Below are 27,319 nucleotides of genomic sequence, written 5' to 3' on the forward strand. Positions count from 1 at the left end.
TTTTGAGTGCTTCAGTAATGTTTATTGCTGCTGGAATTAAACAGAAAGGGAGTTATCGTTCTTGTTTGAAGTAGTATTCATGTACATACGTCAATATAAACTCCTTCCAGAGGCCGCCCGTGAAGTTCCGCATTACAACTGATCTTCAGTAACCCATGCTTGTCGTAAGAGGCGACTAACGGGATCGGGTGGTCAGGCTCGCTCACTTGGTTGACACATGTGAACGTATCCCAATTGCGTAGATCGATGCTAATGATGTTGATCACTGGATTGTCTGGTCCAGATTCAATTATTTACAAACCGGAGCCATATAGCTGGACTTCTCATACGGTTTAACATCAACACAGACCAAACGTGTTAAAGCATGATTTGAAGTCCGCACCATCTACACAATTACCAACTCTTGTATGCTACTGTTTCACATTACACTGATAATGTAACCATGCTGATTTTCCTTGCTGGAATTTGAACTGCGATGTGTGCATCTGGACAACAGCAACATCAAGGGCTTCCAAGTTAAAATACATCACTTCAAATGAGCACATCTCGGCAAAGAATAACCACTGAAACCTCTGTATGAAAGCAAAGTGATACAATATTCACAGAATTGTAATTTACGTAAATTGCGCGAGATTAATATTCTCAAATATTCTATGAGATTGATCATCTGATCTGATCTAAAGAACTAAAAAGGATCACACAACAGTCGCGATTTATCTTCGGGCTATTCAGCATTTCCTGCTAGCCAAGGGACGCAACTGTATGTGTTCATATATTGCCTTATCAAGTCGTTGTTCATGCTCCGCTGTTCATACAACTATACCAAAGTGGAATGCTGAATGCTTTTAGGTCTGAAATACACGTCTTTGGTCAGCATATGCGTGATGCAAGGAACTTGCTTCTTTTCGTTCATGGATGTGTCACTTCCATACGATGATTCATACCAGACTGCTACTCTCTGATTTACGAAGGTCAGCAGCGTTGTGAGAGACCAGCTCGTTGCATTGCACGGTGTTAGGACCTTGCGAAGGCTCTGTGTAAACCACGCGCCAGTGTCCCTGCGCCATGCATAGTAACCTGAAACGATACGTCAGACATCGTGAGTGAGTGAGTTTAGTTTTACGCCGCACTCAGCAATATTCCAGCTATATGGCGCGGTCTGTAAATAATCGAGTCTGGAACAGACAATCCAGTGATCAACAGCATGATCTGGGAACCGATGACATGTGTCAACCAAGTCAGCGAGCCTGACCACCCGATCCCTATGTCGCCTCTTACGAGGGTTACTGAAGACGAGGTGTAACCTGGATCTTCACTGGTCCATCCTTAAAGTGAGTAAGGTTGCATGCCGCTTGTTGTAAGTCGGGATACAATAAAGGTAATCAGAAAGAGGCATTAGACGTTGCTTCCATGTGGGGAATGAACCCGGGTCTTTTGCGTGACCAGCAAACGCTTTAACTATCCACTAGACTACCCGACAGGACATGTTATCAATATAAAAATGTGTGTGCGTGCGTGCGCGCGCGCCTGTTGTGCGAATGTATTTGGGCTTTTAAACAATCCAGTGATTGTTACTGTGAGCTACAGTGACGGTGGGGTAGCCCAGTGGTTAAAGCTTTCGCTCGTCACACCGACGACCCAATTCCCCACATGGGTACAATGTGTGGAGCCCCGATTCAGAAGCAGGTCGGTGGAGTAGTTTGGTCGACACAGAAAATGTTTGTGAACAATATTTTTCCTGACAATCCTACAAGATTAAAGACTACGTCACCCTCTTCTTGGGAATACATATTACAGCTTGTTGAGTTTGTGGCATTTCACATCATGGGGATTCTGTGTTAGAACTAGACCCCAGTAACCTATGCTTGTGGTTCGGTGGACCAAGTGGATCGGGTCGGTAGACTATGCGACATTATTAATGCGACTGGCATTGATCATGAATCATTATATGGCTTTTGTGTTACAGCGGTTTACAAGTAAGTTAAAGCATAATATTTTGCCTTTTTTTATTTCGTTTTGTTAAACGCCGCAATCAACACTTTTCCACCTAAGTCACGTCAAACTGTCACGAACAAACAAACCGGAATCAACGAGCCTTGTATCCGATCCAACCTAGCCCCATCTGAAGGACGTGTTTTAACCAGATTTTCATATCATAACCTCACCCCCTCTCTCTCTCTCTCTTCCTCTGTGTATGAATAGATGAATGTATGATAGATTAAACATAACTATACCCAAACCTCCATAGCTGCAATAACAACAGAACACCACGTAATACACATACACAATAACACTGTATAGTAACACTGCGTTAGTGTCATGTATATTCATTGATTCACATTTCTACCATATACCGTCCTGCATGACTAAACACTTCTCAACTTAATACCCATTCTTCACAACCCGAATCTAAAAAAAGGAACCTTTTCTGCAATAATTCATTTGCCACGATTGGCGATAATGACGCATATCAACGATCGTAATTACGAGTAGTATACCCGATGGTGATACAGCCGCACTACAGCCTGTGGCATTTTTCATGGCCAAAATATGCCCCATCGATGGTCGAAACATAGAGAAAACGTCGTCGACCATCGTTCGATGTTTCCCATATTTTTATACATTAAAATGTGGTACTTATGGATAGACGACATCGGGTTGATGGCGCGTTGTTGTCGAATATCTCCATTTTGGACGCATTTTCTTTTCCATCAATCGTAAAACGAAACCATAAAGATTTGATGATACGGTTTCTGCTGCTTGTGTATATCTGAAATTAACAGGTAAATGATAGAATAAGTATTTAGAAAGTCTAAAAGTATCCCCCACTCTTTTTCAGCGGGATCCATCCGATGAAACCCATTTAACAAGTTTGTCAACAATGTGTTCGTCTATCAACCCAATTTGTATGTTTTCCAACTCAAGGAGTTGAATTATAATATTCCCCATGTAGTATGCCGTTGCTATGCACATAGATACACGTTAGTCTAATTGTGAAATATCGAGGAAACAATGCCGCGATATATGATGAGATCCACACTAATTTCGGCAGATTGAATCGTGTGAGAGGTAACAAATCGATCAGTCGATATACGTTAAGTAAAACCACCGAAAATGTTGTACAATGTATGGAAATAGGCAGAGTCGCTCTTAACGCCAGCTGTGGTGTTATGACTGTTTGCACAAGGTGTTAGCTCATATTGATGTTTACAATACAGTTTATGTGCAGGGATTGCCTAAAACCATGCCTACCGGGAATTCTCTATTCCAGTGATGAACTATTTTAACCATATTTAAGCCCAGAGCTTAAATTAGAAAATGCACAGTATTTTGATAAAAAGGAAAAGAACCATGATTTTTTAAACTCTTAATCAGGAAACTGGTCTATAAATTCAAAATTTAAAGTTATGAAAATGTGTACTCGAGTGAGTAAATGTGAACGTGAATGATAAAGTTGACAGTCTTTAATGCAAAACACGAACTTCAACCTATTATGAGAGGACTGACGGATATCTAAGACAATGACTAGTCTCTACAAGACATGAAATTCAAACTAATAGTCTGAGTTGAGTTTAGTTGGGCTTTACGTCACATCGGCATTATTCCAGCCATATAGTGACGAGATCAAGTCTGAATTCATGAACATTTTAACTTTTAACTTTAACTGACTTTTAACTTTAACTGACTGATCTGGCAGTGACACTATTCAGAGTCAAAGTCTCCGCGTTTGGAAAGGGACGTCACTCTAAACACCCAAGAATTAAATCCAAATTTAAGCCCATGGCCTTAAATACGGGAAAAAATCTCGTATTTTAGCGAATGGGCTAAATTTCGCGTGGGCCTAAATACGGGAATTCCCGGTACAATTACTTAATGCAACATACACTCATGACAATATTGAACTGAATCTGAAAGCCACAAACGTGCACCACAATAAAACTTATTGTGACTAATCGCTTAATACTCAGGCCGACGAGTGCACTGTAATCTGGACTCCTCCGCCAGAACCAATGACGTATTGTCAGAATATGTAGGTCGTATGGCGGGAGCACTTGGTCCTATCCTGGCTGTGTTGGGGTAGATACAACGATTTCCTAGAATGGTCTTAGCTGTGGTGATTACAGTTTGGGACCTTCAGCCGTGATGTATCACCCGTACCCATCTTTCCTGGCAGTGTCTTGGCGTTGTGACGTGTGGACCTACTGAATGTTAGCGATCGAAAACTTCATTGTTAGGTTAGGTTACACACGACTATAACTTCAAAAACCGACATTTATACTAAAACTTACTAAAATTACTAAAACATTACTAAAATTTACTAAAAATTACTAAAACATTCCTAAAATTTACTAAAAATTACTAAACTATTACTTGGTAATCCACGGGTGGGTTGGTTTTCAACACGAGCTTGGCATGCTTAGTTTTGGCGAGCTGTTTCTTAACCCGTTCCCGGTCTAGTTTACTCATCACATCGTTCTCTCTCAAGCATTCCTCGAACGAATTCCTGCCCTTGCAGTGAAATGGAGCTACCCATCGCGTCTGTTCACGTAAATCCTTTAACACAGAGTTGAATTTTTGTGTCAGCACCCAGACGCTATGTTCTGCGTGTCGACCTGAAAACGCTAGGTAGAACAGCATATCTCTCTTTTTCCTTATCTCTCTATTAGCGCTGCAGTCATCCAGGATGAATAGCGTCGGCTTCCCTTTAAATTTGTTGTGATAAACTTTCAAATAGTCCTGCAGGTGTGTTTCCGGGTCGATTTTATATACATCGGGATCCGTCATCACCCAAGATCTATCCGTGTAAGTTTTGTTCATATTTATAGTAGGACATAAGATAATGATATTGTCAAATACGTCTTTATAGTACCCCTCCAACAAATCCAGTACGAAAACTGTCTTGCCACAACCCGTCTGCCCACATATTATGGCGCAGTGCGGATCTCCTGGTCAATTAATAGATGGCTTGCACAAACCTCCCATTCTCTATATTAAGTTGCGCGTCCATAATTACATATAAATATAATTTTAATTTACCAGTTGGTTGAGCCTTCTTCATTATTTGAATGGTTATACCCTCGCTTCCGTTGTCAATGCGACGACCACTACCTTGTAGAGTGTCATCATCTGTCGATCTCATATCCAACTATAATGCGTACTTTGTGGTTAGGTAATCCCCGATATGCACGGAGGATAGATCCAGGTCACTGACTACGTTATTGACTATTGAGTTTCGTTTGATAGCCGGTAGCTTCATTATTTCATCCCACTGCTGATATGCCTTCATTCCATGGTTAAATAGCTGATTAGGCACTCCCTCTATGGTCACTTCCACTTTGGTGATCCCTGGGTTGAAAAATTTCTCGCTGTCTCTTTCGAATGGATCGTATTCCTCCACGGGTATGATTAATATACCTTTCATCGATCGCGCCGGCACGTTCATGTTGATATTCCATACCGTGTCGCTCTTGTCATGTAATATCATTCTATGTTGCAGTACCCTACCGTACAGGATGTTCATTTTCCCAGAGTACTGATTTCGAATCTGCCGGGCGAGATCACCATGTCGAACTCCAACGAGATGTTATCGATCTCGTAACTACCCTCTTCACCGTTCGGCGTATACGCGACTTTGCTGTAATCATTGAACGTGAGTTCATATTCCAACCTGTCACCTAATGCGGCTTGGTAAAATGGTGCGTGCCCCGTTAACAACTCAAAGTCTAGCGGGATACAGAACCTGTTTCCATACGCTTCGGCGATGGCTTTTTCACCATTAGATAGTCCACCTGACGCATTTTCGTCTTGTGGGAAGGTGTATCCGACACGTAACCTATTCGAATTACCAATTCCCTGGTACACGTCGTTGGCGCGTTCTCGCTCACTTTTCCATAGGTCTATGTAACAGTAATATACATCACTGTCGTCGATGCTAAGCACCTCGTTACCACTAATTTTTATGGAGGTCCTCTTGACTATAGCACGGCCCACATTATTCACTAGCTCACATTTGTCGTCTGATTTCAACGTGATGTTAAATGCCAATCGTACCGTACCTGGTACTATGACGTCGTTCTCCCGCAAGTTGGGGAATCTAACCAACAGTACTTGGTTCTGGTCTATTTTGCTGGGGTTGTTTGTAATAGTCACCGACTGACGCAAGGCTTTGACGCCTAGTGGTTCTCTTAATCTTCGAAAAGGATTTAGTTTTCTACCATATGACATTGTTATATATTTATATTAATATAATATAATTTCAAAAATATGGACGGTATTCCGATGGATGATTTTGGATCTATGGCCTCTGCTGATGTTGATTACGATGAAGACACTTCATTTACTAACTCATCATTGAGCAGCCAACTACTGAAAACAACAGTAAACGATTATTACGATGGATTAAAAAACGATAGAAACTACGTCGAGCCTCAGTACAAAAACTATTCGAAGTTTACCATAGATGATAAGGGCATTCTACGCCTTAAGGATAACCCGGAGATTGATATCATGAACACGCGCACTAGAAAACCACTTGCCTTGTCACAGCTAGCCAGTCGCCATGGTACCGAATTTATCCGTAATAAACTAAACATGCAGGATTATGGTGGTGCAAAACCTAAGATTCCTCCGAAGGTAGTTCAAGATCTGCAAGCTACCAGGTCAGAACTCAGTAGTGGTGGTGACATGACACAGCGTGCTACAGAAGCGTCGGACAGCATCGAAAAACTGTTTGGTACGTACTGGGACAAACCTTTGCCTGGTTTTAAATTTCCAATGAGGGAACTGTACGGCTTAGATGAAGCCTTGAAACATGTACGTGGAGAACTCGTGAACAACATGGGTAAACTGAACGAACTCGACGAGCACATCGCAAGTGAAAAAACCAAACTCACCGAAACTGAAGACGATGATATGAAGCGTCGTATCACAGAACGACTACGTAATTTACAAGATGAGAGACAGACCCGATTGGAATCCGCTTCCTCGTATCGAGAACAGCTTCGATCTCAGATCAGCCGCGTGCGGGAAACCATCGATCGAGTACTGAATGAGGATACCACGTTTGTCGTTCCAAGAGCAAGGCATCACCATTGCCAGCGTTCTGACAGCATTGGGCTTCATCATATCGACCCTGGTCGTATCGCTGACGGGTGGTGGAGGAACACCCACACACATCCAAAACCACCGAGTGGTGGTGACGTCAGAGACTGAATAAAAAAAACATCTGAAATCACTAGGGGAAGCCCTGGCTAAACTCGCCGGTAAAGCCGCCGAAGCCCTGCCAGGTATCCTGGGTAGCATCGTCTCGTGGTTGCTTAGCACTCTCTCGAAAACAGTCACGTGGCTAGGTCAAAACCTGTGGGCGTTCATCGTCGCCGTTGCCGGGTTGGTGTACGTGGCCGCTAAGGAATTTTTAACCAGATGCAACCCAAGCCAACCGCGATCCCAACAACCACCAGCACTGTTTTACGGTCGATGTGCTGCTGATTAGACACCTGCACGTGTGGTGGTTGGGGTTGTGGTGGTGTGGACTGAACCCTAGACTCTGGGGGTGATTCCACTATACCCGTTTCACCAGTATGCGTGGGTGGTGGTACATGGGAGACGTTGACGTCGGCGTTAACACCCAATTTTTGGTCGGCTGTGGCGATGATTATTTCATTGTTGTAGCCTGTTATTTATTGATTCTCAGACGCATATCACTCGGAGCCATGTACAATCCAACACCGAACACGTAGTCAACTTTTGACCTGGCATATTGCAACGTATCCTGATATCGTTTTATAGCACTAGGTAAATCTACTGGTGATGCGATAGCGTCCTCAATATTAGCCACGAACTGTTTTTGAGAATCGTAAGCCGTTCCCTTACCTATAATATTAGAACGCGTCTGTGATTGAGACCCTAGAATAGCCCACACGTACGTTCGAATCGAATGGTTCAATCTGATAACACCAGCACGAGTAAAACCCTTCGACGTGTCCAGCATAAATATTTTCCAGTCATCCGGACCCTGCTTGAACCTCCATACTCGGTAATCCTTGCTGTCGTCGAAAGACATGAGATCATCTCACCACTCGTTACTCGTGACGTAAGCATTCGCATGTTTTACCACCCCATTCTTTTAGCTTTTTGCTGGCTTCCACGAGGGGCATGTTGTGAACGATAGGGATACCAAACCCATTGTTCGGGCCCAGCAAACGCCAATCCGTCTTTGGGTCTAGTTCGAATTCATTACAAATCCGTTCATACGCACGTCAATCGTACGGATTGTTTACTGCATCCCATGCCTTGTCCTGTGGGACCGGGGCGCTGATTTCTTTGAGGATACGCCTTACCTGGTAATACACGTGAAAAGTGAAAACAGATTTACTTAGCTCATTACGCCTAGTGTCTGTCAATGTCAAACCACATCCAGTTGTCGCACACCACACGGCAAAATTGAATTGAATCTGCCAGAACTGCATAGGGTTGTGAAACCAATCGTGAACCGTTTTAACATTAGTGACCGAAAACCTATAAATTTTAAACACGTCTATAAACTGGGTTTTGAAGTACGAACCAGCCGTGTCAACCACTATTTTTTATGTGTGTGAAGTCATAAGCCTTTATGTTGTCGTTTTGGGGGTAACGTACTTCGGGTTTATACATATTATTATATAATATATAAATATATATAAATATGTACATTACACTTCCGGGTGTAACGAGCGGTGAGGCCGTTCAACTTATGCACGCTATTTATAACACGTCTGGTCAACTCGAAATAGCACTATGCGATATAACTTACTACCCGCGATGGACAAACATCAACAGCAATAATAATAAGGTGTTCTTTTGTGGATTCCTACGTAAAATAACAGATGAATACTACAGCGTGTGTTCTCTCAATGATGAAGTTTTCAAACCCTTAGGAGCTGAACTCAAAATAAATGACTCAAACGGAACAGTGGTGTTTATTAACAACAGTACAAACAAATTGAGACTCGGTCGACCGTTGGCGAAGATACTGGGGCTGCCACCAGAAGAAATAAACCCTAAGATTACCGTCACTGGTACGAAGTTACCAGAGCTAGTTCCATACGGCAAGCTGTGCGTTCATCTCGATCAGCTTAGCACAACAGATAATGTACAAAGTGAACGTCCTTCCACGTTGTTGAGGGCTGTCCCGGTTAAAACAGAAAAATACAATGATGGACGCACCGAGTCGTTTTCATCACGACAGTATAAAAAAATGATAAATGTTAATATTTCTTAATTAAAAATATCAATTTTAGATACAAAAAATAATAATATAAATATAGGATACCTCAGCGTAACACTACATATACAATAATGGCTAGCAATCAAGGCCCAGGAATGCGAGTAAAAAGATGCAGTAATGTAGGATTATCAGACCTAGGTGATACTAGGGGGTTTGATGACTCAGGAATAGATTGTAAAATTTACGCTTTTAAGCTTTTAAACAGCATTTACAAACGAGTTGAAGTTCCCGTCGTCGGTGGATCTGGTAAAACTTTTAACCTAGACACATCAAGATCTGTCATCAACACTCGAAACGATATAGTTCGCAACGACGAGGATGAATGGAGAATATACCCATCGTTCGGTGGTAAATTGTTCGATTTAGAAAACTTTGACAGAACGAACGTAGATCAAAACAAACCGTACTATCTAATGCTCACTAACGATAACAAGTGGATGATGTAACCATCTCGAATCAAGTGGTTTCTCAACATCACACTAAGTTCCCCATACGTATTCACGGAAAACAAAGACCACTTACTAAACAAAGTCGTTAACAACGGAACCCTAATCGTGGCTCTCCCATCAGAGAGACGCAGTGTAATCATCATCCCACTCTCGACTATGTCATCCCACATGCTATCGGTTAAACCAGGGGAGAAAAACGCGGTATTGAAGTTGGTGTCTGAATTCGACGGCATGCTCAACATCTTGCAAAATCCACGCTGGCCATTCAAGTCTACCTAGGCAAAACAAAGCTGAGTATACTTGAGACCGTGAAGGGAATCAAAATCATGTGGGAAAAAAGACACGAGTATCACGTTTGCACTATTTACGTGCGGGTGGGAGGCGATTCACACACCAGTCTTGAGGGTGTTATCGTTAACGTGGAAGACACTATATCTCTAAACAGTATTTTTCTATTCGAGAACATACATTTTATGGAATTGAAGTGCACGCCTGATAAATTATCAGAAAAACAATTGGAAACTATTTTATAACAGTTATATAAACAATGGTAAGTCATCACCCCAATGTAATACTCGGTGATCTAGGAGACACAAAGCGGTTCAATTTACCTGGTGAGGAAGACACCCCGTACCAACTATACTATAAAGACGACGTATACGAACGAATGCCACTAGCAGATTTTACAGAGCTTAAATGGTTATTTATTAAAATAACACTAACCTCACCTTACATCTTTTTTAATCAAATGATTTCGTTTTCAAAATTACAAACAACGGGATTCTTCTCACGTCCTTTAATCCCTTCAAAGAAAATACTGTTCAAGTATTACAAATACCAGGGCACACTGGTAACATGTTAGCTCCAGTCGGCTTGAATGCCAGTTTATTCATTCGCAGCATTTACGATTACCAACGTGATTTTTTTTCAGATTCACATTATGGTTTGAAATCACACACCACGCTAGTTATAGACGTATATCTCGCAGAGATGTCCAGTCCAAGAATACTTTTAGACGGCCTGAGAATAATTTGGTTTAAAAGACACGAGAATAAACGTTGCCGAACCATAATAAGACAAGGTTATAAACCATTGATATGCCTAGATGGGGTTCGTATTTTAGACCAAAACATACCTATTAATGTCTCACCCATTTACCTGTACCATAATCTAAATCTTATAAGCCTCAAATATATTAATCAAAAATTAAATGACATAGAATTAAAAAATAATTTATAAAATATATTATAAACACATAAAATGGGGCTATACCCAGCCATAGATGAAGAAGGAAATATAAAGGGAAGTGTAGAAGGGTTTCGACTTAAACAGATATGTGAAATACAACGTCAGCTAGAACAAGACCGTGATATTCGGGCATCGCTACACGAAAAATACAATAGAGCTTTAAACTACATGGATGGGGCTGATACCACCCTTATGACAACTAGCATGGGATTAGGATCAGTAGGAGTTGGATTGTTGACCACCATCGTAGCCGCACCAGTGGTGTTAGGCCTTGAAATAACAGCTGTAGTGACAGGAATAGCTGGGTCAGTGTTTAAACTTGTATCTCGCAAATTGAATCGTAAAGCTAAGAAACACGATGAAATTAGAATTCTTGCTGAAGCAAAGTTAAACACTATAGAAGACCATATTTCCACCGCACTCAATGATAATAAAAGCTCAGAGGAAGAGTTTCGTTTGATCCTATGTGAACTCGAAAAATATAAAAAAATGAAAGAAGAGATTCGATCAAAGTTTCATCAAAAAAGTTCTGCTATCGGCGAGAACGAGAAAAAAAATTACATAAACCAAGAGATACAACAAGCCCAACAAGCATTTATTACGAAAACCAAAGACATCATAGAAGATACACGTTAAATTGTTTTGCTGAGGTCAATATTTGAAATTGATGTGATCTTATGGGTTTACAAATTGAGGAATAGATACTTATTGATTGCTTGCCTTATATATGGTGACCCCATACACCATAGTCTTACTCTTTAGAGCAAGACTATGGTTACTTTTTATCTCCCTGAAAAGTAGCCATAGTCTTACTCTTTCGAGTAAGACTATGGATACTTTTTACATGGAGATAAAAAGTAGTTGAGTTATGGGTTTATAAATAAATATTAGTTAGGAATGTATACTTATTGATTCCTTGCCTTATATAGGCTTGTCCCGTACCCCCATTGTTTATACTACTTATGCACATGCAATTACAACACGTGTTGCACGTGCATAAAATGCCGTCACGAAACGTAGCACGTACTTTTGCGCGCAGTTTAATTAATTAATTATCCTGTTTACATCGGTATGTGTGCACACGTCTACAGTCCGTTTGAGACAAAATGATACCGATGAATTGCAATCTAACACAATAACAAATCGACATAATAGAATCAAAACAACGCGAACTACAATAAAAACAACAGACCAAATGTGTAATTTGTGTCCAAAAAAAATACAAAAAGTTGTTTAAGAAACTGTCATCATTTATTTGTGCGTTTTCCCAGTTTGTTACAAGGGCGCATTGGCAACTAAAGGAACAGCGCGAAAAGCGAGATGCACGTGCGTTAACGGGTTCTCAACAAACTTTTGAGCTGGCGAGCTGACACGTACCCCCAGCTGCACAGGCAGTGCGCTGTATGTACTTAGTAATTGCATACTTGGGTCACCCCCTGTCCTTTTCATCCTTGACAAAATCATAGACTTTGTAAATTATAGACTTTCATTTTCTCTCACTTTGTCAATCAGCAGTAATCACATGTCTCTGACGTCACTAATGCACGTGCACCTCGCTTTTCGCCCTGTTCCTTCAGTTGCCACTGCACCCTTGTAACCAACTTGGAAAACGCACAAATAAATGACAGTTCCTTATGTTAAGTGGTTGGTCTAGTCCTCAATAGTTTTTGCGTAGGTCAGATGGCAATATTTTCAACTTTCAAATAACATGTTTCATTTATCCTGTGGGGCTGAATAGAACCCTGTGTTTACCCCCTTACATTTGCAACCTCCACAACATGAACAAACATGTATTTTTAGCAAATGTAAATATTCTGGCCAAATTTCTTTTCGCCCATGGGTGAGCTTTTTTAAATAACGCTCTAATTTAGCCGAATTAAGTCGAAAATATTTACATTTTGGGTCACGATACTTATAAACATACTTTCATTCATATACAACTTCAAAAACATTTTTTTTAAACTGTATTTTGGGCAAATGTAAATATTCTCGCCCTTGGGTCAAATGTTTTCGCTCATGGGCGAGGTATTTTGATATGGCCTTAAATTAGTCGAATTATGTCAAAATGGGTTGAATTTTTTGTCATGATACTTATAAACATACCTTTCTTCATTTACAACCTTCAAAACATGACTTCTGAGGGAAACAAAACATGGGCGAGCGAGTATAAATTGTTAGTTTCCGAAAAACTATTTTTACATTTTTGTCATCCTTAGCATATATTCAGATAGTGGCCACACTGCGGAGGGTTTCTGGACTTTTGGGTTTCCAGAATTAAATTGTGACGTGTTATACGGACAATATGTTAACCTGTCGAAATAGTATACACCGTTAATTATGAAATTCATGAAACATTGCTTGTATAAACAAAGCGTCAAACAGAAGGCTAATCAACGTGAACATCCAGTCTTTTAGAAAACCTATGGCAAGCCGTTTCCTCGCACATTAAGAACTGACTTAAAGTTGCAATTGTTTTTAACATATCGATATTATATTTAAAGATATCAGTGATGTTTTTAAATAATTGAAGATATCTTAATTTATAAAACTTTTGATAACTTAAACAAAATTACTGATGTCTTAAACCGTTACGGAGATGTCAAGAAACATTTTGGTGATATCTTTAAATATGTTTCCTCTGGTTCCAACATGGCTGCAGAGGGTAACGGTGGAGCTGGGCTCCGTCTCTACATCTTACAAGTTGTCGCAGTGTCACATACTGTCGGGAACCAGACCGGAAGTGAGAACCATTTCAAAGGAGAGTCATAACCTCTTGTCAACAAACAAACCAACTTACCAGGGGGCGTTGCGTACATCACCAAGATGTCCTTGTGTATGTTTGATGGGGAGACAGACAAAACGGGACATAAGGGTATGCTGTCAGTGTTGTCAACGTCGCTGTTGTAATGCGTGTCTTCTTCCCTGTCGACGTTGCCTTCCTCGGCATCTTTACGGTTGGTCTGCTGGGCTTTATCACCTTGCTTCCATCCCCGATCCGGTTTAATTCTTGCCTTTTTCACTTGGACACTAACTCCAGGGTCCAAGTTGGTTCCACGACATGCCTGATGGTTTGACGTATAACACCATTACATATTTATGTATATTCTTACTTTTGTGTTTAAAGGCAAAATGTCACCTATTTTTGACAATATTTTGACCACTGGGACTTGTAACGCTAAAAACTGCCATCAAGGTATGTACTGTCACTAACGGGGTCTTGGCTAAGTTAGTGACAGTACATACCTTGGTGACAGTTTTTAGCGTTACATGTCCCTGTGGATGAAATAAAAGACTTATTATCCCATACGACTTGCCTGAAATCGATAATTGAAACTTCGAGGCGAACAGCTTCCAAACAGATAACACTTGCCATATATCGAATGTAAACAATTTGCTCAGTACATCGAAAACTGTCGCAGAGCGGTATTATCGGTGTTTGCCGAACTGGTTTCAATCACACGCGGTGCATAGGATATTCGTAAAGAGCGCTCCAAGGGACATAACTCTATGGGATTCGCCTGAAATAATGTTCGGCCTGTAGAGGGCGCGAACGTCAATTTAATGCAACGTTGCATTAATTCATTCGAAGTTTTTTATTTATATTGTAATCTAAATACGTAATTGGTTTTGGAATAAATTATATGGAAGCTTCCCTGAGTGCTGATAGTTAGTATTATTGAGAGAAATGCATTATGTACTTTAGAGAAGTGTGGTGTGACATTGTGCCTTTAACGCCAAACTGAGCAATATTAATAATAATGTGTCCATTTATATAGCGCCAAACGCCATACCAAGTATGCTCATAGCGCTAACAATGAATAGCACAGCACATCCAGCTATATGGCGCCGGTCTGTAAATAATCGAATCTGGGCTAGACAATCCAGTGATCAGAACATCGATCTACACAACTAGGATAGTGATACGTGTCAACCAAGTCAGCGAGCCTGACCACCCGATGCCGTTAGTCGCTTCTTACGACAAGGGTTACTTGTGTATATTTTTTTACAAGTCAGGAATAACTTGAACTCCGTTAAGTCAGAAACAAACAACTCATTACAATTTACAACTTAGGTCACCGTCTGATTGATTTAGATTATCGCTTAGCAAAATTTGGGATCATGAATATTTTGGTGGATTTTATGAAATGTGTATAGTGTGTCTTCTTGAGCAAAAATATGCCCAGAAACTACTACTTATTTCGAACTTAATATCTAATTGTGATATTCTCGGTACAACGGTCATCTGGAGACGGCGTGGAGTCATCCCTAAGATGGCATCCTTTCCTTGTCAACTTGCTGACAGGGTTAACGGCAATGCGGACATGCTGTCCGACCTCAGATGAAAAGGTACCTGCTTCGTATCCCACCACGGGCCACTAATCTGGTGTCCTTTGTGGGGCTAAGCACGTACATACAAATTTAAGCCAAATGAATTTCAGAAAAAACTTTGGGTTTTTTAATGAAGAGGAAGTATGTAGCAGGGCGTGGAGCCATCCCGAGATGGCTTAACCTCTTTGGTCATGTGGACAAGACGTCCGACCGCGAATCAGAAGGCAGAAATGCACCACTGAAATTCGGACATTTTAGGCTGCTTCAGTCACACGGATGACATCACATATTGTTAAAATTCCACTCAAGACGGGAAAATCATGGTGGAACGGTATAGCTGAATAAAGCCTTCCGAATGCTCCAATAAGAACAACGGTGTTTGTAGTTAGGCCAACTGTACCATCTCAAGCCTCAACCAGCAAGAGTGAGTGAGTTTTACGCCGCTTTTAGCAATATTCCAGCAATATCACGGCGGGGGACACCAGAAATGGGCTTCACACATTGTACCCATGTGGGGAATCGAACCCAGATATTCTGCGTGACGAACGAACGCTTTAACCACTAGGTTACCCCACCACCCCAACAACCAGCAAGAGCAAACATTTAATTCATTAGTTATGTAACCTATCTTGTGAAACTATAAAGTTTAGATTACTTGGTAATATTTTTTTAATCCATTTATAATGGTGAAGATTGCCTTTTTATAAACGTTGAAGAAAAGTTTAAAAGAGTGCTCAAGCGTAAGAGTAATTTGTTATAACATCGGTGCATAAATTTCCAAAGTGGCTTGGAAAAATGAGACAAGAAGGCTTTTTATTATTTCACGTATGAATGAACATTCAGTGCTGTGGAAGGTGGGAAATGCAGAAAATATTAATAGAATTATGGTGCAGGTAAGGCAAGACAGAACAGACAACGATGTACATCGATGACCGTTTGGACATTGGCAAACCTGGAAGAAGAACAGCCTTGGTTTTCCCACTAGCCCCGGACAACGTGTATCGCTGAAGATGTTGATGATGCTGGCTACCAGCACTGCCCCACCGTCTGACCCCAGCAGGTAGTCCTGCCTCTCCCTCAGCATCGCTCGTGAGGTGCAGTCCGGGATCAGGGTGGCGTCACCGTGGGACAGAATAGCACAAGCAAAACAGTCTGACTTGGAGTGAATTTCCATGCCAGCAACTGCAGAATAAAATGTTCGTACTCTCAGTCTTCCTTACGGTTAGTAGGGGAATATATATTACAAGTTATACCTGATATTGAACCTTGAAATGTTGATGGATTCCTGAAAAGAAATCGGCCTCCAGACGGTTCTGTTTTGAACCATATATAGTAGAGATTTTTAAGCAAGTTCATTTCCATACATCATATATGTAAAGTATATTAATGCGATTTTTGTTTATTAATTTGTATCTATATTTACAGTAAGTAAACACAAGCGGGTAATAAATTGTTTAGATGTACTTTCACTCAGTGAAGTAGCTCTAGAAACTACGTATAAATACGTATGAGTGAGCCGCCATACGTACCGTCGAACTACGTCAATTCATAAAACAGAAAAGTGAGTTGATAAATTATCTTGATCAGTAATATAACTCGTAGACTACTGATGGCAATCAACTGATTCTTACTTGTAGTCAGTGTCTCAACCATTGCTGATTGTGTGAGATTGTCGTGTCTGTGGACGATGAACCCCAGCCCACTGAACATTACGTCGAGGGCCGCAGCATCGTGTGACGACCCCACCCGGTCATCGGATTCCTCCTGCTCCGCTGAGAAGAACTTCTCATTGTTGATGATAACAGCCACGCCTCTCTCGGGGTAGGAGAAGTCATATTCATCCTCCATATTCAGGGGCGTAGCTACCATTATAAAAAAAGCCCGGGCTTACACATGATTGTTGGGCAATCTCTCAATACTATCTAAATATAAAGCTTTGCAACCTATCGGGCTTACACGAAAACAATTGCTTGCTACGCGCCTGATATTGGACAATTCTACTAAAAAGAACACGCCATATGTATTAACATAGAGAGGAAGAGAGTGATGGGGAGAAGGAGACAGATTTCATATTGATGTATGATTCCTTAATATTAACATCTTCATTTAATTATATATGTTGGTATTTAGTTAGTTGGTTAGTTAATCAGTCAGTCATTTCACCAGGTCAAAAGGAGAAAAATGTATTATAGACATTACATCAGCTGAACACCCACTGACCGTTCAGGCAAAGATAACATATCGCTTCAAAAACACGCCACTGGCACTGACTATAATGAAAACTGATATCTACCAACAATGTAATAACACCTACTCCATGTATTCCTTTATGTAGTCTTCAAACAATTTCACGGCAGGTTCTGTGCAACATGATATTCATTGACGTCAACAATATTTGTTAATAATAGGGTTTAGTTCAGTATCCGGTTACCTGCGGATGCAGAACGATAAAATATGATAGATCTATCCATAAACAAAAGAGTCTCTCTCGGTCACTTCAGTAAAGGTTCGCGTTCTAATTGGTCTTAGCAACCCATGGCTGTCGTAAGAGGCAATTAACGGGATCAGGTGGGTCGCTGACTTGATTAAAGCATGTCATCGTATCCCAGTTGCGTTGATCGATGTATGGGGTATTTACTAGTTGTGTCAGGTGGCCGAACATCTAACATATCAACAGACAGTTACCTTGTCGCTCATAGACACCTCTTCCTGGAAGATTGTATGGACTATTCACTAGTTGTGTCAGGTGGCCGAACATTTAGTTGCCTTGTCGTTCATAGATACCTCTTCTTGGAAGACATGGGCTATTCACCAGTAATGTCAGCTGACTGTACACTCACGTCAGCATACAGTCATGTTCAGGTATGTGTGAACTCTGATGTTTGCATATACCCTTGCAAAACTAGTATTGATTTCATACACGCGGTGTGTAAATGTTTACATTACATTTGTCACTAGGACACAAACATGTCCATATCAGCTCCTCTGCAGCTTACAGTGGTTCACTCGCTAGGCTACAGAAACGAAGGTTGCGTGTTTGATTAACGGAAAGATAAAGAGAACATTTGTCATTTTATTAAATGCATCGACTTTAAATGTACAATATATCTCTAGCGGGAGAGATTTAATAATAATAATAATAAATGGATATTTCTTATGCGCCATAGTCCATCCAGAGCATGCTCAAAGCGCTACATATAAAAAGAGTCACTAGAGTTCAAGAGAAGATATGACAATTCGTCAAAATGACCATGAGAATATTTCGCAGTTATAGGTTGCAGACTTTTTTTAAGAGGAAGGTTTTGAGTCCCGATTTGAATGATTCTAAGGATGAAGCATTTTTTATGGGAGTAGAAGGACTGTTCCATAGGGTTGGTGCTGCAAATTTGAATGACCTATGGCCAAAAAGTTTGAGACAAACTTGGGGAACTGAGAGAAGATGTTGATTCTGTGAGCGGAGAGAAACGGGCAGGCATATATGTGGCATATACGGGCAGAGAGGTATAGAGGAGCTAGGCCGTGTTTGCAGCGGAAAACAAGAGTGCAGATCTTGAAATGAATTCTGTCTTCAACCGGCAGCCAATGCAGATTGGGGTTATGGTACCATATCACCAGAAGTCGTATAACAACGAACACAAGCATGATTAATGTGGGGGAAATTATGCTTCCAAATCGGGGGGGGGGGGGTTGTTGGTTTGTTGAGTGGAGCATGTGGTCATGCAAGTGGGGGTGGACACTGGTCATGTGAGGAAAGCACTATGAACATTAACTGTTTAGAACTTACTAATATTTAGGAATGGTGTATCGAGAGAGATCTTGTGATCTCAGCAGCTCATTTACCAGGTGTTTGTAATAATGAGGCTGACTGGCATTTGAGGAACATGTCTAATCATAAAGAATGGAAACTAGATAGCAGGGTGTTTCAAGAATTGACAGGTATATTTGGTGTTCCATGGATTGATGTATTTGCCTCGCGTCTTAACTACCAAATAGAATCATGTTAAGTACCATTGAATTATGACTCTGGGCCCTTATTCTCGAATGGTTCGTAGCCCTAAGAATTCTTAACCTGTTTCGTAGCCAATGTGTTAAGAATGGGCTTAAGAAGTTCGTAGCATTACGAACGTTTCGAGAATAGCTAACCTGGTACCGAAGCAATTGACACCCTCTCTTTGTATTGGGGCTCATCATATAGCTATGCATTCTGTCCTTTTAGCGTGATTGGAGCAGCTCTGAAGAAGATGCAACAAGAGGCTGATGTGCCGATGATAACGCCTCCGTTGACAACCCAACCATGGTTCACCAATTGTTGATCGACTGTCCAAGATTGCTCCCCAAGTCATCAAACCTGCTGTGACTAGTGAACCGTCCAGAGATCACACTTCCACTCCACAGAAAACTTCAACTTGTAGTCTTGCAAGGTGAAAGCATTTCACAACCAGTTGAGGACGTTATCCTGCAGTCATGGCGAAATTCAACGCATCAACGTTTTGGGAGTTTTCTCCAAAAATTGACGTGTTTTTGCAATGGACAAAATGTTAATCCCTTTTCATCTTCTCTGACGATTTGCTGACATCTTTATACAAGAAAGGGTTAAGCTACTCTGCAATTAGTACTGCAAGATCTGCCTTGTCAACAAATTCAGGGTGTGCATTTGGTACAACGTGTAATTGTAACGAGATTTATGAAAGGCGTGTTCAACATGAGACCAGCCTTACCCCGGTATAAGGTCGCGTGTGACGTCAGACTAGTAATTAACTTTCTTTAGGATTATGAATCCCTCAGATGCCATTCAAGGAAGTTGTCTGCACTTATCCTTGTGTCGTCAGGACAAAGACTCCAGTCACTTCACCTGGTTCACTGTAGAAATGTAGACTTACCTGAGACTTGTGTAAAAATACGGTTTGGTGACCTACTCAGGCAGACCCATTCCTGATATCACCAAGAGTATTGACTCTAGCCAGCTGGAGATGACAAAACTTTATGGATGATCAACTTCTTTATTTTCACAATAGCGACGTTTCTGTATAACTTCTTTTACCGTTTTCAAGCATCATGCATCAAGTTTTGTCATCTCTATACCACCAACTTCTAGATAGCCACTCAAACAAATCTCGACAGCTACCTGAGAAAGAGTGAGTGAGTGAGTGAGTGTTGTATACAGGCTGGAATAGACGAAAATGACGTCATCATCGAACACCTGGCTGACTTCATTTCACAGGGGTGTCAATGACCGTGGGATCCGGCGTCACATCACAGCATCACACCATGACATCACGCCATTATTTTGGACCAATCAGCAACTATTAAATTCACTCCGCTGTGACTCACGCTGATTGAGGGGTCAATGACCGCGCGCCCCGTGGGAAACACATCATAACATCACACCATGACATCACGCCATCAGTATGGACGAATCAGCATTCAGCAAACTCACTCGGGTGTGACTCACGCTGACTGAGGGGTCAATGACCGCGCGCCCCGTGGGAAACACATCATAGCATTACACCATGACATCACACCATCAGTATGGACGAATCAGCATTCAGCAAACTCACTCCGGTGTGACTCACGCTGACTGAGGGGTCAATGACCGCGCACCCCGTGGGGAACACATCATAGCATCACACCATGACATCACGCCATTAATTTGCACCAATCAGCGCATAGCACCTACGGAACTCACTTGACCACTGACCACAAACTAGTTTCATCCGGTTTCAGTTTTAACTATAAAAAACCTTAATTCAACATCATTCATCACTTGCCGACTGCACTTTGAGGTGACTTCACGACCAACGAAACCATTTGAGCTCTTGAGTGTCTTCAACACGTTCAACAAACGAAAAGGTATGATTATATACTTTATATCTACACTAGATGTTAAACACAGTAAACCTTGGTTGAAGCGTGGAGATAAACCATATGTCATGTTGTCGCTCACAGTAGGATCCCTTGAGTATGCCTCGGTGTAATCATATATTACACGTATTGTGGATGCATCATATGTACAATAAAGTTTTCATGTGTCATCCAATCTAAACTTTTTTGGTGGAAAAATAGTGCTAACATACCTTTCATAGTCCATGAATAAAACACGTAATGATATCCGATGGTATTGAAAAAATCCCATATGTTTGTGATTGTTTGAAATCAACCATCAGTTCGTATAAGAGTTCAATGTCACAAAACATAGCTATTGCCCACACGTCCCTGACACTACTCACACAAAAATGGAATTTCAGTCTGTTTAGGGTAGGCTTGCACAAGTCTCTAAGCTAATAATGAATCCTTTAAACGATAATTTCTATTACAAATTGGAAATAATATTCCCCTGATGTACTGGGGTAGACTGTCTGCGCTTATCTTGACTAGTTTATTTAAAGGATAAAATTAGTATACATCAACGGGTTTAACCTTTAGCTCCGCCTTGGAGCAAAGCTAGTGGCGGTCTGCTCCCAGCCGTTAAAACATTGTTGACCCACATTGGCGGGGGAAAAGCGTTTGTCGACTGTTAGCCTGGCAACATTTCTCGCGCGTGATCGAGTGTGTTTTCGCGAGTGTCAACAACCCTGATAGGATGGAATTGTCAATTACTCCCTATTCTCAAATCAAAATAGTATGATTTTGCATTGAATGAATGCATCATGATAACACAGTACTTGATGAATTTTAAAACATACCAACAAAACGTTATATGCTCGTGAGAATCAACAGTAGCTAGGGCGTGTCAGTTTTGAAATGTGCGTTCTCGTCATGGGAATTGTACGTGCACTTCCCAACCTATTTCGGCATGCCACTTTCATGATAAGAAAGCAAGGTTACACGAATGTTCGAGAAATAAGTCATGTTTTGAGTATCTGCTTTGGGATGTAGCTGAAAAAAAATGCATTTTGATTAAGAATAATTGCCATTTTGTGATTCTAAACCCTGTAAATGTAGCTGGTAATAATGGTAATAATGTAGATTATATAAATACACATCCAGCCAAGGCCTACATCGACCTTGGTAAGTGCTCAGGCGTCTATAGTTATGTGCTGGTAATAATGACGTTAGAATATGTTTTATAACAGTTTATTTGGTTGCAACTGAGAACGATGTAAATGTCTCATGGCCACCACCGTCTCTTTTGTGAGACTTTTCATACTGTATTATCAAGTTGTTGTTTTTTCCACAGAATGGAACAAGAAATCTGAAACCAGTGCCTCCCCCATATCAAAACTGTAGATGAGTTGCTCCAGTTTGCGAATTACTATAACGTAAAACACCTACCCATCGTTCAACAGCATTTGTTCACTTTGCAATTTGAAGAATTGTGTCAAAATTTAAATTTGTCCCAGTATGCCTGATACAGATGTCACAGATATAGTGACTGACCCTCCTAGTAGAAAACGTTCAAATTCCCCCATTCCTGGCCCGTCTAGTAAACAACCTCGACTGGACAGTCTTTTCACACAAGATTTACACATCAATTATGAGGACTATTTAGATTTTGACTTTGCTGATACCATGTTTGATCAAGTCGCACTAGGTGAAGATCACAGTCGTCCCTTTGAGTTTAGTCTAAGGAAACAACGCACATTTGCTAAACATGCAGCGGTTGAAAAAGTGTATAAAGTGAGATTTAATGATCAATGGAGAGGTCAAAATTTAGCTGACCTTCACGGTCGGCTGCATGCCATGTTTGATGATGTGCTAAGTCAAGCTAGAGGGCAGTTACAAGATTCTGATTTAGGACGTGTCGTATTACACCATGACAAGTTAGAAAATCCAATTGTGGTCCCACTGAGACCATTGGAAAATTTGAATGCAGATGTCATCCTGAGACGTGTGGAAAATGTCATGAAAAGTCACCATCATTTCGCCTTGGACGATTCCTTTGATATCGATGTAAGTATGATTGATTTATGGCGCACTTTGAATTTGCACATGTGCATCATTGGTGCATCACGATTGTATGTCTATTTCGGAACACAGCAACACACAATTTCCGCCCTCCATGACCTCCAAAGGAGGAATAAATCATAACATCACAAATGTTCAAGAAAGTGTTAAACTAAAACATAGTATTGTAGAAATCAACAATGCAGATCACCTATGTATGGCAAGAGCTCTCTCTGTGTGTTTTGCTAAAGCTCATCAAGTATCTAAGGCTGAATGGCAGGATCTCATCAATTCTCACCCTTTAGATCAGTGTCAGTGTCGGTTTCTGTCAACATCTCCCCCCAGTCGAAATAATACTCATATGACACATCTCGCTTTAAAACACAAGAAATGTCCACCCACACTATACAAAAACATGAAAGATTCCAAATATAAACATCAGACTCTCATTGTCAATCTCCTCTGTGATAAAACAGGACTGCGTAAAGAAAGAATGGCGAGTGTGACAGATATACCTAAATTGGAGGCTGTCTTGGGATGTCAAATATTAGTGATCAATGCATCACTAGGAAATAAATTCATCACCAAAGGGATGAAAGATGACAGAAAGCAGTTGTTTCTGTATTTAGTGGATAACCATTTTCATGCTATCCCCAACATTTCTGGCTTTTTCAGCCAAAGTTATTTTTGTCACCATTGTCTCACCCCCTTCCAAAACAAACATGAACACACATGTGACAATTACTGTAGGGTCTGTAAGAGGAAATCGTGTCAGACCAATGACACTGCAAGAATCTGCCCTAATTGTCACATGCAGTGCCGATCTGAAGCATGCTTTGTTGCTCATAAGAAGCCTAAAAAATCCAAGAATGGGAATCTCCCCTCAGAGTGTCAGACCTACTGGCGTTGCCCTGAGTGTTTTAAAGTCCTGAACATTTGGCAAAACAAAGATGGTCAACATGATTGTGACACTTACATGTGCCAACCTTGTGGTAAGAGGGTGCCCATGGATCATAATTGTTATCACGAGCCATTACCTGTGGATGACAAACCCCAAGTCAAGAAATTCATCATGTTTGATTTCGAATGTTCCCAAGATGAGGTGTCTACTTGTGCAGAAGGTTATCTACCGTCCCCTTGTTCCGCATGTGGACCTGAAGAAGAGGATTGTACGCATCACACCATGTGTGACAACTGTCATCAATCTTGGTGTGGGCGTCAGGAACATAAACCTAACTTTGTCATAGCTCAGTCTGTCTGTGACATTTGTAAAAATCACCCATTCTCACCTAATGCCAGATGTGTTTCTTGTGGTGATCGTTGTGATGTATGCAACAAATGGCATAAGAAATTCAATTGTTTCAAGATGCCTCCATGTCCAGACACTTGTGGTCATCGAGAAGTCCAGTTCAAAGGCTCATACACAGCTACATTATTCTGTAAATGGTTTTTCACAAAAGCTCACAAAAACTTTTCGGTGTTTGCCCACAATTTCAAGGGTTATGATGGCTATTTCCTGTTGGACTATCTGATAGAGAATAGTATCCTCCCTGACAACACGCCATTGTCAGATAATACTATGCAGACAACGTCTTGGTTGTAGCGATTTGAACTCTCACCTTGTTGATAGGCATTTACCTGGAAACCCCTCCTGTCCTTGTGGCCATTCCACAGAGGATCCACTACATTATTTTTGGTCTGTCCTCGTTTTAATCACTTGAGACAAAACAGATATTTCTTCGTTAAAGGATTTGATATCAAACTATTCTATAAGCAGGTATTGAGAGTAAAATAACCTAGTAACATCAGTCCACAATTATATTCAAGAAACAAATCGATTCACTAATATATAAAATCTAGCAACGATACTTGACTACTCTATTAAGACTACCGTTATCATCAGTTTAACTCCATGAAACTTCACAACATCAACAATGTGAATGCGCATTTTGTTTCCTTTAATTAATGTGTGACGTCTGTGTGTGTATATTCCGTATTATGTGGAGAGAAGCATTAACATAGGCAATTGTGCCTGTTTGCCAATCCCCAAATCCTATTATATGTAAAAATATACATATACATGTCATCTGAGGAAATAAATATTGTTTAAATCAAAATTACCTTCGCTTTCAAACAAGTCTGGAAGACTTGTGTCTGTGGTCCGAACTTCTAACAAATCAGCTAGATTTCCTTGTTGTTCAAGTATGGATTTACTTGGAAGACTGCACAAATTCTGTCAGTGGATCCAAAGTTCTAGCCAATAAAACAAAGCTTGCTTTGCCGGAAAGTATTAGTGACCGTGCATGTGTGACTGTGAACGCTTTCGACTGCATCGGAATGTGTGTATTGAATCTTGCAAAACTAGTTTGATGTCATATACGTTGATATATTTATAACACGGGTTACTTTGACACAAACGTTTCGATGCACATCAGCTCCTCTACAGCTACCAGTTCACTCGCTGGGCTTCAGATACAAAGGTTGCAATTTCGATCAACGGAAATATACAAACAACACATGACTTGTCATTACATGCACTGGGTTTAAATGGAACATAAATCTCTAGCAAGAGACATTTACATGTGTTTACATGTTACCATATCACATGTTACAACCATACATATATGTCTTTTTTAATAGTGTTGTTACTTTTTGTGGTTTTCCATAGCATTGGGCTAATAGTATAATTTCTCCTCTTCATGCCGTCCCGAATCTCTTCCGGAGATGGATCTGTCGGATGTAGCGGTCTTCGACAGATGTCGTGACTCTAGGTATCTCGATCTTGGGCGGTCTCAGGTCTGGCCTGTTTGCTCTTATCGGTTTATCAGTTTGCTGATGGTGGCGTGGCTGCAGTTGAAGGTTCTTGCTAGCTGACGTTGTGAAGCCCCCATATTGACCACGCCCCCATGCGATAAGCCCCTTTATCGCCCTGTCTCGTCGCGCTTGCGTAAGTCTTGGCATATTCGTGGTGGTTTTGTGGTCAGTAGATGTTTCAACATTATTACATTTTAAGATACACTTTGGAGACATTTTATCGGATCTCGGACAATCATTGTATATACTACTCCGCTTCATGGACGTCCTTCTCGCAGTTGCCAGATGAATATAATACGGTAAAGTTCGACACTACTTGCCGCTTTCCGCATCCTCCAAGAATACTTGTACCCACATCGGTGAATGTTATTTGCGAAAATATACTAGTAGAATAAAGTAATTGGGCATTTTATATGTTACGCCAGAGAAATTTTATTGCCGCTTCATGGACGTCCTCGCAGCTGCCAGATAAGTATAGTAGGTAGAATTCGACCCTACTTGCCGCTTTCCGCATCCTCCAAGAATACTTGTCTCCGCATCGGTGAATGTTATGTGCGAAAATATACTAGTGGAATAAAGTAACTGGGCATTATTTGATGTTATGTCATTTTTAATGCAAAATGATATTAATAACATGACTTGTGGTGTTTTCCTTAATCACTGCTTAACTGCTGACAGGATAATATCAAAATCTGTACGATTTGACTCCAGACCTCGTGACACACCCTTGAAGAGATGTGGTGTCAAAAGTCAGTAAACAAATTCAGTATCGTGTGTGTCCACCATTTTCGTTGATGCAGACTTGACAGCGACGGCACATAGACGACATTAAGTGATTGAAGAAAGCTTGGGGAATGTTGTTCCATGTCTGAAGCAACGCTTGTCCCCGTTCAGCTAACGTCAATGGGTTTGAAATAAACATTCTGGGTTTGACATCGCTCCATTTCATCCCAAGCGTGCTCGATAGGGGACAGGTCCGGAGAAATAGCTGGCCAGGGGAATACAGGAATATTCTGCTGTCGCAGACAATTGTTTCAAATATTAGTCTATAGTTTGCCAGAAACACTGAAAAGTGACATGGCAGGTAAATTTATCTCCATTTTTTATAAAATGGGATAATGATAGCTACGTGTTTTAAAACAATATATTCACATATAACTAATCAACTTTAAAATTATACACTGTGCTCACATTCACTTGACATGGGAATATTTTAGTCTGACGTTAGTGGGGTCCGTCATATTTTCTGAGCGTATTCATTTTAAGTTCCACCAGGGGTACACAGCTTGGTTACATGCAAGGTCAGACAACGGGTAGACACTGCATAATC

At 40.8% G+C, this 27,319-nt stretch overlaps 1 protein-coding gene and 2 long non-coding RNA genes across 5 annotated transcripts in view; 1 reads left to right on the forward strand and 2 right to left on the reverse strand.

The window, feature by feature from the left end:
- LOC124275872 (caspase-3-like) lies at positions 1–18,140 on the reverse strand. Of its 3 annotated transcripts, none has more exons than XM_046711555.1 (5): positions 17,977–18,140; positions 16,923–17,153; positions 16,244–16,473; positions 13,760–14,024; positions 1–1,077 (listed from the first exon to the last, which is right to left on the reverse strand). In XM_046711555.1, exons 1-5 carry the CDS (start codon positions 18,047–18,049, stop codon positions 818–820), a joined length of 1,059 nt encoding a protein of 352 aa, XP_046567511.1. In that variant the 5' UTR covers positions 18,050–18,140; the 3' UTR covers positions 1–817. The 3 variants fall into 3 exon arrangements, with proteins under 3 accessions (XP_046567511.1, XP_046567512.1, XP_046567513.1); XM_046711556.1 differs by lacking the exon at positions 17,977–18,140 and adding an exon at positions 17,606–17,639; XM_046711557.1 differs by lacking the exon at positions 1–1,077 and adding an exon at positions 8,939–9,164.
- Positions 1–27,319, reverse strand: part of LOC124275874 — a 28,182-nt gene continuing 863 nt past the window's right edge. Inside the window, exon 2 of the long non-coding RNA XR_006898370.1 lies at positions 1–100. This is a non-coding gene — a long non-coding RNA (uncharacterized LOC124275874). The remainder of the gene's footprint in view (positions 101–27,319) is intronic.
- LOC124275873 lies at positions 12,055–27,319 on the forward strand. The gene is made up of 3 exons (XR_006898369.1): positions 12,055–12,161; positions 24,711–24,716; positions 27,307–27,319. It is a non-coding gene; the product is annotated as an uncharacterized LOC124275873 (long non-coding RNA).

The sequence above is a fragment of the Haliotis rubra genome, unplaced genomic scaffold, assembly GCF_003918875.1.
Source record: "Haliotis rubra isolate DU_JTF1 unplaced genomic scaffold, ASM391887v1 Scf2034, whole genome shotgun sequence".
Lineage (NCBI taxonomy): Eukaryota > Metazoa > Mollusca > Gastropoda > Lepetellida > Haliotidae > Haliotis > Haliotis rubra.

Excerpts from the sequence above, each read along its gene's own strand:
- LOC124275872 (XM_046711555.1), bottom strand. The coding sequence starts at position 18,049 with ATGTTCGGCCACCTGACACAACTAGTGAATAGTCCATACAATCTTCCA. Across the intron at positions 16,474-16,922 it reads GGTTGAGACACTGACTACAA|TTGCTGGCATGGAAATTCAC; the intron begins GTAAGAATCAGT and ends TTTATTCTGCAG. Across the intron at positions 14,025-16,243 it reads CAAGGCTGTTCTTCTTCCAG|GCATGTCGTGGAACCAACTT; the intron begins GTTTGCCAATGT and ends TCAAACCATCAG.